Genomic DNA, 15,162 nt, shown 5'->3' on the forward strand with positions numbered 1-15,162 from the left:
CTAGATATTTGTGTTCCCGCCTCCTTCACTGGCGCATGTGGTATGAGTCATCGCTAAACAAGCAGTCATTTTAGCCGCTAGTGTTCTCTGTCGCTAGCTGATTACACCGTCCTCCAACAGGTTTCCAGGGACTACATCTTCCCTGTCATTACCTTTCAATTTCCTCTCTTCCTCCTCTCAGCCTCCCCCCTTCATTAACTGAGCTGGAGCTTCAAGCCTGCCTGCTGTCCTCTCTCTCTCTTTTCCTCATAACATCTCAGTTCACTCCAGCACTGTCATGACCAAAGACGAAAAGGTACTGTACATAAAATAATTGCCATTTAATAGACACTTTTATCCAAAGCACCTTACAGTTGTGAGTGTGTACATTTTAGATAAGGGTGGTCCTGGGAATTGAACCCACAACCCTGGCAGTACAAGCGCCATGCTCTCTCAACTGAGCTATAGAGGACCACAGCTGCTTCCATGAGTTGCATGCCTCATAGTCTTACAAGAGTAAATGTATCCAGTGTTTCACGACAATATACACACTGTTAAAATCTTAAAATGCCTCCTACCTGTAACATTGACGTAGACGGTAGTAAAAGAGGCCAGTGGAACAGCAGCTACGTTCTGCACTCTGACCCTTAGTGTGAAGAAGCGCGTGGTCTCATAGTCCAGAGGCTCAGCCACCAGTATGGATGCAGAGCCATCTGCCCTGTTGGGTTTGATGTAGAAGCGGACAGGCATGTTGGTCTCTGGGACCTGACCCTCCTCAAGGTTATAGGTCACTCTAGGGTCACCCAGCGGTGAAGTGGCCTTGATCGTCTGGAGGAGAGGAAGCAGGATATGACATCATTAGTGATAGGATAGGGAGGTGGATATATATGCAAGTGTATATGAATGTCTGAACAGAGTGAATGTGTGTGTGTGTGCGTGTGTTTATATGAATGTCTGAACAGAGTGAATGTGTGTGTGTGTTTATATGAATGTCTGAACAGAGTGAGTGTGTTCTTTTGTCTGTGCAGGTTCATTTGAGTACCAGTGTGTGTTCCTGAGGTACAACACAGAAAACTTTGAGAAACCTGCTTGGGCATGCTGTAATGTCCGATAGATTATTATTATTATTTTATCTTGGAGGGGAATTACTGAAAAAGAACCAAGGCCTAACAAAAGGAGCAGGCTTTGGCCAAAGCTCCCTAAAGATAATTAGCATTATTAGTGAGCGGACCACTCTAAAATCAGCACAGCCATCTCCCTACTGCTGACTCCACTTCAGGAATACATTGGAGACACTCCAAGCTTAATCCATCAAAGTTCCTATTGAACTGATATTAACACTTTTTGGAGACACTTTCCACTGTAAAATCAGCTCCAGACTATCCGGTTCTAAATGAAGGCTGCAGGGTTTTCACAACGCTCCCACTCTCTCTTTTCCAGGAACCGTGTCAGAGAAAACCAAAGTGACAGGAAATGATACGGGGAAGTATATCGCTGCCGCGCATACCTGGGTACAGAGGGAGCCCATCAATGGGATTTCACAGACATGGTGTCACACTTATTGATGTCCCCCCTTTCCTGTTTATACCAGTATGGAGGTCAGGTGTGAGAATGTTTTCTTTCCCTCTCTGTATGAAACATATGGGGCGGTTGCATGGACGTCATCCTACACTCACAGGGACAACAGGCCGGATTCTCATTGTTCTGAGGACTCCATTATGGGTCACAGCTGCACGTTGTCTGGCACCAAATCATTTGTTACTTCAAGGGTTCCTCCAAACAAACTCCATAAATGGGAGCATGTATTACATAGATGATAGTATGTTCAAGTGTGTTCAATAATTCATAGTTCTAGCTCTTGTCCAAACATGTCAACATAATGGTCCATACTATCTACGGACGTGTTTGGACTGCACTTTTCTAATGGCTTGAGCAGGAATGTGTGAGGAGAGAGGCAACCTCTTTAACCAAGGGCAAGGATACTCGTGAACCCTGAGAAATGTTGAAGAGCGGTGTTATTCCGAATCAAACTGTGTGTGTTGGTGTGTTCCTGTGCAGTACCCTGCAGCAGAATGGTCTGACCTATAAAAGCAGGAAGCACGTGGAGCTTTTAAGACCCATGTTCTCTTCGCCACTTGTCCTGCCACAATGCTGTGTTTGTGACTGTATGTGTGTGTGCTCTGTGTATGTAACTGTCTGTGTGGCCGTTCAGTGTGTGTGCGTGTGTGTGTATACAGACTAGAGCTTTTAAGGCCCACGTTGTCCTTTCCCTGCCACACAGCCACAGAGTCACAACCTTGACAGGGAAGGATTACATTAACCATGGCCGAATGAACCTCACTTCACCACTCATTCTGCTTCGATCCAGCTGAGGCTCTACACACACACACACACACACACACACATACACACACATTAACTCCTAAACTTCACCATATCTACACTGGAGAACAGTATTCTGACATGGCTGTCTACATTTGCAAATCGTCCATTTCGGAAGCATAGGAACGTGAGATTACAGCAGAGAGAGCTATAATGGAATGGTAGCCTTTGACTCCATGTCTGGCAAACAAAGGCATTCAATCTTCTCATTGACTGACTGGGGTGTAACCAGGCACTGTTCTTGGACTCCAACCAACAATGGAAAATCTAAATGGCACCGGATAGATTTGAACTTTTCAAGTGATTATCTGGACATGCTAGACTGCACTGTGAGCCATTGTCTGAAAAAAAAACAATCCTGGAAGCACAACAAAAACAAAATAATAATTCATTATCTGACGAGCAACACCAAAACCCATTGTTACCCATTATGAAATTGCAATAACATAAGAGGAAAAGCATTGGAAGGGAGAACATTGAAAGTAGCATTGTTGTATTGTATGTCCATGACTCACTCTGCTTGGTTAGAGCTAAAGACAAAGAAAGAGAGAGTCAGGGAGAACACCTGAAGATAACGCAACAGCAAAAACCTCTCAGACTTTCCTTTCCGACTCAGTGGAGGAGGGCGCTCTCTCTATCCCTCCAGTAGCGAGCTAGTACGTTAGCGAGACCTCTAGACGTACAGAGGTGCCCCTGTGGACCCCCAACTTCCCACCCACCTCAGCTTCTCACAAAAAAATAATTCACTTTTTTGCTTCAAAAGCCTTGTTGTGTTGAAATATTCATGCCAGCATGAGTTTTGCTTCAATAATTAATTTTGATTATCTGCTGAGAAAATACAAAAACTTGTCCAACCTCTTGTATTCCACCTTATTACGCACTGGGCCTCCCCTCCCCGGTTTACGGGGGCGAGCCCTGGAACAGGAGCATGATGGGAATGATACCCCATTATCTCGCCGACGTGCTAAAGAACAAGGCCCCTTAATTACTTCCTCAAGGTTGCAATTACCGCGTTTGGAAATTCGCTAATTATCGTTCCTTGAGATAATTCCACAATGAGATGCTTGATATTTAAAATTTTAATTAGGGAGATGGAGAGATAGATAGATGGATGGAGGAGGGAGGCGAGAGGGAAAGAGAGAAAAAAGAGATAGTAGGGTAGATGAATAAAGGCACTCGGTAGCACAACAAGGCAGCTCAGGGATGCTAATGAATGCATTATACTGTTTAACAAGCCTAATTTGTATTTAGAGTTCTAAGGATGAATTACTGTGAAGGCTCCCAAAGCACAGAACAGATTTTAACAGTCAGTTGCTGCAGTTACTCCACACCAGGGAGTAAATACTGTACTTAGTTAGAGTGGAGCGAGAGAGAGATAGAGAGAGAGGAAAAAACTCAGTGTAATTGTTGTGAAGTGCTTTGTTGTTCAAGTTATACTAGTACAGAGAGACATTGTAGAGTGTGAGAGGGAGAGAAAGAGAGAGGGAGAGTGTAGATAAAGACAGTTAGTAAATGAATAGAGAGAGAGAGAGCAGAAGAAAAAAAGAGAGAGAGTGAACAAGTTCTCTGGCTAATAACGATTCTCCACTAACGGTTGGAAGTGTTGAAAGTTTTCTCCATTAAAAGGCCAGCGACTACCATGGTAACTCCCGGCAGCCGTTATCTTGAAAGCTTTTATAGGAGGCAATATTATTTGCCCATCCAATCAGAGGCTGCCGTTAACCACCATTAGTAAACCTATTGAGCCCACCACACTACAGAGACTATAGTGGACCATTACACCAACTTACGGAGCTCCCTGAAAGAGTTTGGAAGAGGGAGGGGGAGAGGGGGTGGGGTGGGGTGGTGGTGGGGGGGGAGACAGATGAGAGAAGAGAGGAAAGATAAAAAGAAAGAAGCCGAGAGAAATCAATGAAGGAAAGGGTTGAGAGTAGAAGAGCACCACCCTTTCATACAGGGCTCGGTGATCTCTAGGGAAAGTGGTGTGTGTTTTTCTATTAGCGAAGACATATGAGACCACATGCAGAGCGCCATTGGGACTGGCCTCTTTGGCACATGCACAGTCACTGCACAAGAGACAGAGTAGACAGTAATAGTTGACCTTTATGGGGTCATGTGGCCATTAATAAAGTTGTCATGAATGGTAACTAGGCCATAATGCATCCATGAACAACATTATAAAGGGCTCATAAGCTTGACCATAAGATGTCAACATGCATCCAACATTTACGAGAATCATCTTCCATATGTTCATGTTCATAAGAAAGTGCTCAAGACCATCTGAATTCAATAAGTCAACAATTCACAAGAAACTCCATTTCTCGCATTTCTCGCATTTTTCTTTCAGTTCAGAGGTGCCTAGCATGTCCTCTCAATGGCACAATGCAAAAAGACTAAAGCTGAGGCAGCACGGACTTAGCTCTAATGAGAAATCATCTCATTACACATCAATGGTGTCTGGGGGGCTAAGCGGCTCAGAGACGTAGCCTAGCTTAGCCTAGCCTAGCGTAGCATTAGCTCCACTGCTGTCAAGCTAAATGGTTGGCCTTGAGCATGTTTTGGTGTAGAGAAAGGGTTGTGTTCGTGTTCCGTCGTCAACCTTTCACCTGCTTCATATTCCTTGTGTATTGCAGTGGGTGACTTCTGGTATGTATGTATGTTTAGCATATCAAAGAATTGTGTCAGATCTATCTTTGACAGGCTGCACCCCCCAATGAATAAGCCCAGGGTATGTAAACAACAAGGCACTCTCCTCATGCTCCATCACTCCACTTCAAAAAGAGATGGACCCAAAATCAACCCCCACACATCCTCAACAACAAAAAAGAGGCCTGAGGAGGAAAGTGCGTTGACAGCGCTGATGAGACAAAAGCAACCATCCTACTGGCTCTCAACATGAGAAGTGCCTCATTGATATGGAGATTTCTGGCATCCGTGTCTCTCATCCCTGGCAACAATGTAATTAACAGATCATATTAGCCCTGCTAAATTTAAAACAACAATCTACATAGCCGCAATAATGCCACCTCGGTGTCGGGATGAACCAACGAAGAGGAGAGGAAGGGGGTGGAGGTGGGGGAAAAATGGTTTTGGCCATCGACCAACCGGTTCCAGAGAGGGGTTCAAGAGAGACATGGAGAGACAGAGAGAGAAAGAAAGAGAGAGAAAGAAAGAGAGAGAGAGAGAGATAAGGAGAGAAAGACTGAGAGGGAGACCTGAAGGTCATCTGGCTATCGACCAACAGGTTCCAGAGAGAGAAACTGTGAAAGAGAGAGAATGAGAGAATGTGACACAGCCTTTACTCTTTTCCAATTCCACGGAACAACCACTTTGAGGGAGACGTCTGTGTTAAAATATGTAAAGAGCCTCTAGTGGATTAGATTGGCATTTATTTACTACTATCTCTCTCTCTCTCTCTCTCTCTCTCTCTCTCTCTCTCTCTCTCTCTCTCTCTCTCTCTCTCTCTCTCTCCTCTCTCTCTCTCTTCTCTCCCAGTGAAGCTGTGGGGACGCGAGCTGAGCTGTCAGGAGATGAATACAGTAATTAAGCGTCTCTCTCAGTCCGAGGCAATAAGAGACCATTGTAGAGTCTTAACAGGGTGTATCATTTTATCATCTTTCTTCTCCTTGCTGCCTTTGTCTCCCGTGTCAACGCTGACACAGATACCGGGTGGCTCGTTGTGTTTCTGCCATCTCCTGCCATAGAGGGATCAATTCTAATTTGGTGTTGTCAAAAAAGGGGGCCCGGGAGCATATTTAAAAACATGTTATCAAAAACGACAAGCGAAGCAAAGCGAGTGAATGAACATGATTTTGGCGAAAGTAGCGTCAATACGTCCCGCGCCCTCTCCTTTTCAAAAACTGACTCACTACTATTAAAGGAAACACTATCCGGGGAAATCTTCTAACATTACATTTAACATTTGTAGCATACTTTTGAATTGTGTGCAAAATGAAGACGGGCATAGATGGCAGCAGGGGTAAGATGGAAGAGGAGAAGCACTGGGAGGGAGGCGGTGGGGGTAAGATGGAAGAGGAGAAGCACTGGGAGGGAGGCGGCGGGGGTAAGATGGAAAAGGAGAAGCACTGGGAGGGAGGTGGTGGGGGTAAGATGGCAGAGGAGAAGCACTGGGAGGGAGGCGGCGGGGGTAAAATGGAAGAGGAGAAGCACTGGGAGGGAGGCGGCGGGGGTAAGATGGAAGAGAAGAAGCACTGGGAGGGAGGCGGCGGGGGTAAGATGGAAGAGGAGAAGCACTGGGAGGGAGGCGGCGGGGGTAAGATGGAAGAGGAGAAGCACTGGGAGGGAGGCGGCGGGGGTAAGATGGAAGAGGAGAAGCACTGGGAGGGAGGCGGCGGGGGTAAGATGGAAGAGGAGAAGCACTGGGAGGGAGGCGGCGGGGGTAAGATGGAAGAGGAGAAGCACTGGGAGGGAGGCGGCGGGGGTAAGATGGAAGAGGAGAAGCACTGGGAGGGAGGCGGCGGGGGGAAAGATGGAAGAGGAGAAGCACTGGGAGGGAGGCGGCGGGGGTAAGATGGAAGAGGAGAAGCACTGGGGGAGGGAGGCGGGGGGGGAGGCGGCGGGGGTAAGATGGAAGAGGAGAAGCACTGGGAGGGAAGATGGAAGGGAGAAGCACTGGGAGGGAGGCGGGGGGTAAGATGGAAGAGGAGAAGCACTGGAAGGGAGGCGGCGGGGGTAAGATGGCAGAGGAGAAGCACTGGGAGGGAGGCGGCGGGGGTAAAATGGAAGAGGAGAAGCACTGGGAGGGAGGCGGCGGGGGTAAGATGGAAGAGGAGAAGCACTGGGAGGGAGGCGGCGGGGGTAAGATGGAAGAGGAGAAGCACTGGGGTAGGGAGGCGAAGCACTGGGGGAGGCGGCGGGGGTAAGATGGAAGAGGAGAAGCACTGGGAGGGAGGCGGCGGGGGTAAGATGGAAGAGGAGAAGCACTGGGAGGGAGGCGGCGGGGGTAAGATGGAAGAGGAGAAGCACTGGGAGGGAGGCGGCGGGGGTAAGATGGAAGAGGAGAAGCACTGGGAGGGAGGCGGCGGGGGTAAGATGGAAGAGGAGAAGCACTGGGAGGGAGGCGGCGGGGGTAAGATGGAAGAGGAGAAGCACTGGGAGGGAGGCGGCGGGGGTAAGATGGAAGAGGAGAAGCACTGGAAGGGAGGCGGCGGGGGTAAGATGGAAGAGGAGAAGCACTGGGAGGGAGGTGGCGGGGGTAAGATGGAAGAGGAGAAGCACTGGGGGAGGATGGAAGAGGAGAAGCGGGGGGAAGATGGAAAAGGAGAAGCACTGGGAGGGAGGCGGCGGGGGTAAGATGGAAGAGGAGAAGCACTGGGAGGGAGGCGGCGGGGGTAAGATGGAAGAGGAGAAGCACTGGGAGGGAGGCGAGGGGGGTAAGGGAAGAGGAGAAGCACTGGAAGGGAGGAGGAGAAGCACTGGGAGGGAGGTAAGATGGAAGAGGAGAAGCACTGGGAGGGAGGCGGCGGGGGTAAGATGGAAGAGGAGAAGCACTGGGAGGGAGGCGGCGGGGTAAGATGGAAGAGGAGAAGCACTGGGAGGGAGGCGGCGGGGGTAAGATGGAAGAGGAGAAGCACTGGGAGGGAGGCGGCGGGGGTAAGATGGAAGAGGAGAAGCACTGGGAGGGAGGCGGCGGGGGTAAGATGGAAGAGGAGAAGCACTGGGAGGGAGGCGGCGGGGGTAAGATGGAAGAGGAGAAGCACTGGGAGGGAGGCGGCGGGGGTAAGATGGAAGAGGAGAAGCACTGGGAGGGAGGCGGCGGGGGTAAGATGGAAGAGGAGAAGCACTGGGAGGGAGGCGGCGGGGGTAAGATGGAAGAGGAGAAGCACTGGGAGGGAGGCGGCGGGGGTAAAGTGTGATGTTTCGTCAGGTGAACTGCAGCAGAGTTGTGTACTCGCCTCGGCAGAAATGTTTTGAAGTACCCTGCTAAACATGCTGATGGTTGGGGAAAGTGAAGTGTGTTTTCTACTACCGCTCCTCAAGGCTCTCTTTCCTGATGAATAGGCGGGACGCACGGATGGGAATAGTCTCAGAAGAACCACTTTCCCCTCCGACAGGAGTAAGGTCCTAGAGATGTTGATGCGAGTCTGTCTGGAGGCACTAATAGTAGCCTAGCCCCCACTATATTGGCAAGCTGCTGCTGGGGAACTCCTTTTGGGGGGTCTTTATTATCTTGGTCAGTTGGAAAGAGATTAGGCTGTCATTTTGGAGCATTCCCCCAAGTTGCAGTTGGTAGAGCATTGAACCATCTCTACCACAACCACTACTACCAGAAACCTATGTATAGTTATGGTTGACCTTATATCATAGTGTCACCATCTCTCCTGGTTAAGGAACAGGTCATTATGAGGTCCACTCACCACTATCTTGGCGTCGCGAACTGTGTTCTCGGGCACGGTGACCCAGTACTCTAGCTGCCCCCACTGGGGCGGCTGGTTGTGTACGTTGGTGATGATGACGGTCAGCTCCACAGAGCTGCTCCTGTTGCCCCCGTCTGTGGCCACGATCTGCTGGCTGATCCTCGACGTCTGACGACAAATAGAAGAGAGGAAGGAGGGGCGACACGGAGGTTAGACATGGAAAGCATATGGAGCTGAACAAAACCCATGGTTGACCCCCCCTCCCCTCTTGGAAGGTCTTTATCTCTGTCTACATCAGTTTGTTCCAATCCACTAAGTAACAGATCAGATGCATCATATTTACAACCTTATCCACTTAGTCCGTGTCATGACCTTCCAGTGACCTCCTCCTCTAAACCACAACCTTCCTACTGTCTACAGAAGACTGCTCTGATGTCGTTCATCCTTACATCACGCGAGAGATACAGGAAGAGAGACAGAACGAGAAACAGAGAGAGGGAGAGAGACAGGGAGGGAGAGAGAGAGAAAGAGAGCAATGAGAGAGGAGACATTCCAACTGACATGCCGGTATTCAGATAAATGATTCTCTGCAAGGGGAGTGTGAAAGCTTGGTTAAACAGATCCTTGCTAAGGAGAAGAGTGCGATGAGAGAAAGGGCTGACATTTAAAGTGGAGGAATATTCAACATTATTTATATGGGATATTAACTGGGAGACTTCACAAGTCCATTGTGTGACAGGTTGAAGATGGGGTCACTCGCTCCACATCTTGATTTGACTTTGGGAGGTGGTTGGACTTGGAGAACAAGGAGATGGGGCTTTTCTATGATATATTCCACTAGTTGGTACGGGTCACTTAGAACCTAACCTCAAGCATCCCACCTTCCCCCCTCTTTCTTACCCTCTTCCCCCTCTCCCTTTCTCCTTCTCAGCTGTGGCAGAATGGGGGAGAGAGAGAGAGAGAGAAAGAGAGAGAGAGAGAGAGGGAGAGAGGGAGAGAGAGAGAGAGAGAGAGAGAAAGAAAGAGAGAGAGAGAGAAAGAGAGAGAGAGAGAGAGGGAGAGAGGGAGAGAGGGAGAGAGAGAGAGAGAGAGAGAGAGAGAGAGAGACAGAGAGAGAGAGAGAGGGAGAGAGAGAGAGAGAGAGAGAGAGAGAGAGAGAGAGAGAGAGAGAGAGAGAGGGAGAGAGAGAGAGGGGGAGAGAGAGAGAGAGAGAGAGAGAGAGAGAGAGAGAGAGAGAGAGAGAGAGAGAGAGGAGAGAGAGAGAGAGAGAGAGAGAGAGAGAGAGAGAGAGAGAGAGAGAGAGAGAGAGAGAGAGAGAGAGAGAGAGAGAGAGAGAGAGGGAGAGAGAGAGAGGGAGGGAGAGAGAGAGAGAGAGAGGGAGAGAGAGGGAGAGAGAGATTCTAACAACGTAAGATCTACAATGGCTACATAGCTCTACCCGACATATATCACGGTTGATATCAATCTTATGGCCAAATTCACCAGAGATACTATTGATTCCGTACATACAGTTGAAGTCGGAAGTTTACATACACTTAGGTTGGAGTCATTAAAACTCGTTTTCAACCACTCCACAAATTTCTTGTTAACCAACTATAGTTTTGGCAAGTCGGTTTGGACATCTACTTTGTGCATGACACAAGTAATTTTTCCAAAAATTGTTTACAGACATATTATTACACTTATAATTCACTGTATCACAATTCCAATGGGTCAGGCGTTTACATACACTAAGTTGACTTTGCCTTTAAACAGCTTGAAAAACCCCAGAAAATGATGTCATGGCTTTAGAAGCTTCTGATAGGCTAATTGACATCATTTGAGTCAATTGGAGGTGTACCTGTGGATGAATTTCAAGGCCTACCTTCAAACTCAGTGCCTATTTGCTTGACATCATGGGAAAATCAAAAGAAATTGGCCAAGACCTCAAAAAAACAATTGTAGACCTCCACAAGTCTGGTTCATCCTTGGGAGCATTTTCCAAATGCCTGAAGATACCACGTTCATCTGTACAAACTATAGTACGCAAGTATAAACACCATGGGACCACGCAGCCGTCATACCGCTCAGGAAGGAGACGCGTTCTGTCTCCTAGAGATGAACGTACTTTTGGTGCGAAAAGTGCAAATCAATCCCAGAACAACAGCAAAGGACCTTGTGAAGATGCTGGAGGAAACAGGTACAAAAGTATCTATATCCACAGTAAAATGAGTCCTATATTGACATAACCTGAAAGGCCACTCAGCAAGGAAGAAGCCACTGCTCCAAAACCGTCATAAAAATGCCAGACTACGGTTTGCGACTGCACATGGGGACAAAGATCTGACTTTTTGGAGAAAAGAAAAATAGAACTGTTTGGCCATAATGACCATCGTTATGTTTGGAGGAAAAAGGGGGATGCTTGCAAGCCAAAGAACACCATCCCAACCGTGAAGCATGGGGTGGCAGCATCATGTTGTGGGGGTGCTTTGCTGCAGGAGGGATTGGTGCACTTCACGAAATAGATGGCATCATGAGGTAGAAAAATGATGTGGATATATTGAAGCAACATCTCAAGACATCAGTCAGGAAGTTAAAGCTTGGTTGCAAATGGGTCTTCCAAATGGACAATGACCCCAAGCATGCTTCCAAAGTTGTGGCAAAATGGCTTAAGGACAACAAAGTCAAGGTATTGGAGTGGCCATCTCAAAGCCCTGACCTCAATCCTATAGAACATTTGTGGGCAGAACTGAAAAAGCGTGTGCGAGCAAGGAGGCCTACAAACCTGACTCAATTACACCAGCTCTGTCAGGAGGAATGGGCCAAAATTCATCAAACTGATTGTGGGAAGCTTGTGGAAGGCTACCCGAAACGTTTGACCCAAGTTAAACAATTTAAAGGCAATGCTACCAAATATTAATTGAGTGTTAGTAAGCTTCTGACCCACTGGGAATGTGATGAAAGAAATAAAAGATTAAATAAATAATTCTGACATTTCACATTCTTAAAATAAAGTGGTGATCCTAACTGGTCTAAGACAGGGAATTTTTACTAGGATTAAATGTCAGAAATTGTGAAAAACTGAGTTTAAATGTATTTGGCTAAGGTTTATGTAAATTTCCGACTTCAACTGTACCTCTGCACTCCCGAACGGGACTGTAAAATCTTACAGAGGATATTCACTTTTAAACAATGGCATACATTGAACAGTTGTAGGCCTACATACAGTATGATAAGCTGTGAATACAAACAATTAAGCTAGCAAACTATAATGACAAACCACACCAAAAACAAGAATACATGAAGAGAATACAGCGAGACCAGGAAACAGAAGACTTGGACAATGAGAGAGAGCGCACGAGAGCGAAGAGAATACAGCGAGAGAGACCAGGAAACAGAAGACTTGGACAATGAGAGAGAGCGCACGAGAGCGAAGAGAATACAGAGAGAGAGACCAGGAAACAGAAGACTTGGACAATGAGAGAGAGCGCACGAGAGCGAAGAGAATACAGCGAGAGAGACCAGGAAACAGAAGACTTGGACAATGAGAGAGAGCGCACGAGAGCGAAGAGAATACAGCGAGAGAGACCAGGAAACAGAAGACTTGGACAATGAGAGAGAGCGCACGAGAGCGAAGAGAATACAGCGAGACCAGGAAACAGAAGACTTGGACAATGAGAGAGAGCGCACGAGAGCGAAGAGAATACAGCGAGAGAGACCAGGAAACAGAAGACTTGGACAATGAGAGAGAGCGCACGAGAGCGAAGAGAATACAGCGAGAGAGACCAGGAAACAGAAGACTTGGACAATGAGAGAGAGCGCACGAGAGCGAAGAGAATACAGCGAGAGAGACCAGGAAACAGAAGACTTGGACAATGAGAGAGAGCGCACGAGAGCGAAGAGAATACAGCGAGAGAGACCAGGAAACAGAAGACTTGGACAATGAGAGAGAGCGCACGAGAGCGAAGAGAATACAGCGAGAGAGACCAGGAAACAGAAGACTTGGACAATGAGAGAGAGCGCACGAGAGCGAAGAGAATACAGCGAGACCAGGAAACAGAAGACTTGGACAATGAGAGAGAGCGCACGAGAGCGAAGAGAATACAGCGAGAGAGACCAGGAAACAGAAGACTTGGACAATGAGAGAGAGCGCACGAGAGCGAAGAGAATACAGCGAGACCAGGAAACAGAAGACTTGGACAATGAGAGAGAGCGCACGAGAGCGAAGAGAATACAGCGAGAGAGACCAGGAAACAGAAGACTTGGACAATGAGAGAGAGCGCACGAGAGCGAAGAGAAAGACAGCGAAACAATAGAAAGAGAGCTCAGCGCCGACAAACCCCTACAAATATAACGTTTCTGCACGATGTCAAGTCCCCTCTGCCTGGAGGGAGACAGCCAAATGTCGGAAATAAACGTGCACGAACGCACCCACGCATCCACACAGACACACGTAAATATATTTATGCATGTGTGAATACAATGCTTCCTCAGGCTGTGGGTAAGATACATAGTGCTATATATACACATATAGAGAGACAGGGGCATTGTTGTTATTCCAGACTGTGCCATGTTTAATATGCATCCACAGAGGAAGGTAGGAAGAGTGTGCAGCAGTCTCAGTGGATGATATCAAGCCAGTCGGAAGGATCGGTACGCAGTGTACACACACACACTGGGAGGGAGCACAGGGTGGTGCTGTACACACACACACACACGTGGGAGTGCAGGAGGCTGTAAAAACACCTGTACTGGACCAGTGGTGCATAGAGAAGAGGTACACACACGCACACCAAACACACACACAACACACAGACACACACCTGTGAGATGGGGTGGTTGACGTACACCCAGCCTGTGCTGGGGTTGATGTGCAGGTAGGCCGGCTGCTGACGGGACAGAGAGTAGGCGATAGCGGCGTTACTCCCCTGGTCATCATCGTGTGCCGCTGCTCGCAGGAAGCTAGTCCCCACCGGCGTGTCCTCGCGCAGGAAGTCTGCCACATGAAGGGTTAACACATCAACATCGCCGCCGACAACTAACAACATCAACAAGAGCAATAACAACAGCAGCGGTGGTGGCAATTTCCGGCTGAAATCAACGCATTTCAGTCACAGAGACCCGAAATAAATGCGTGTGTCCTAGAAACATTTCAGTCTCCCTGTTAAATAGTTAATAAGCCACTCCAACAGTCTTGTTCTAATGTGATAAAAGGGATTCTGACATGGGGCTTATCAACACACATATTTGCACACATGGTAAACAAACACGGACTCCGGAGAGCAGGGAGGCGTCAACGTTTTCATCAGTCTTAAAAGCTTTCCAGGATTACTTGTGATTTAATATATACATCAGCATATGGTTTATTGGGACTTCAGGGGGGCTGCTAAGTCTTACCTTTCACAATATTTCTTTACCTTGAAAACTGTTAAGACACAGAAGCCACAAGGCAGTGACATTGGACTGGGATAAGAGGACATTGGGTCCTTGAGCTGTTGGACATTGCTGAGCAAGCACAGTTTTGACTTGACCTTTGACCTTAAACTACACTTGGCACAACAAGGTGAGGGAGGGAACCCTCACACGAGTGGACAAATCCCTGGTACCCGGGCCTTAAACAGGATTTTATGGGGGAACGGGTTGAACTCATTTCTTCTGTTGGCTTTAGAATGGAATAACATTTGAATTCCTGGTGGAATATCGAGCAAAGGGTTTAGTAAGCACTTGCTGGAGGGGTGTGGAGGAGGGGAGAGGGAAGCTTGGATAAGGGGACAGTCCCTTTGTGTCTATGGCAGGGCAACCCTGAGAGAGAACACTGGTTCCCCTAAGCAACACTCAACATTAAAAAAACATATTTGGTGTAGGGGGATTAAAAGACAGCAGCCAAGATAATACCTTTATAATACCTTGATAAGATGATTTATGTATTGGACAAGGCAAGACCAACAGGCACATTTGATAATGAAATTGTCTGAACCAAACAGGAGAAGGACAGAGGTTGAAATGATGAGCGTGACGGAGATGAACCAAGGTGTGACAGAGGTGACGGAGGAGTGACAGAGGTGACTCTTACACTGGTAACGGCTGTTCTCAAACTTGGGGTCGTTGTCGTTCTGGTCGGCGATGAGGATGGTGATCTGGCAGATGCCGATGAGGGGCTCCTGGGCCAGGTCTGTCGCCGTGACAGACAGGGAGTACTCTCTCTGGCGCTCGCGGTCGAAACTCACTGTGGTGCTAATCACACCTGGAGACATACACACACACACACGCACGCACGCACACACACACACACACACACACACACACACACACACACACACACACACACACACACACACACACACACACACACACACACACACACACACACACACACACACACACACACACACACACACAATGTATTTTACCGAATGTTACTGATGTCCTCTAGATACGTACAGTC

General features: G+C 47.9%; 1 protein-coding gene across 1 annotated transcript in view; it reads right to left on the reverse strand.

Moving 5' to 3' along the window:
- LOC121840589 (neural-cadherin-like) overlaps window positions 1-15,162 on the reverse strand; it is a 119,937-nt gene that overhangs the window by 23,561 nt on the left and 81,214 nt on the right. The window contains exons 10-13 of the mRNA XM_042304651.1: window positions 14,791-14,961; window positions 13,541-13,713; window positions 8,739-8,906; window positions 558-807 (exon numbers count right to left, since the gene is read on the reverse strand). Coding sequence (XP_042160585.1) covers window positions 558-807; window positions 8,739-8,906; window positions 13,541-13,713; window positions 14,791-14,961 — 762 coding nt within the window. The remainder of the gene's footprint in view (window positions 1-557; window positions 808-8,738; window positions 8,907-13,540; window positions 13,714-14,790; window positions 14,962-15,162) is intronic.

The sequence above is a fragment of the Oncorhynchus tshawytscha genome, linkage group LG23, assembly GCF_018296145.1.
Source record: "Oncorhynchus tshawytscha isolate Ot180627B linkage group LG23, Otsh_v2.0, whole genome shotgun sequence".
Taxonomy (NCBI): domain Eukaryota; kingdom Metazoa; phylum Chordata; class Actinopteri; order Salmoniformes; family Salmonidae; genus Oncorhynchus; species Oncorhynchus tshawytscha.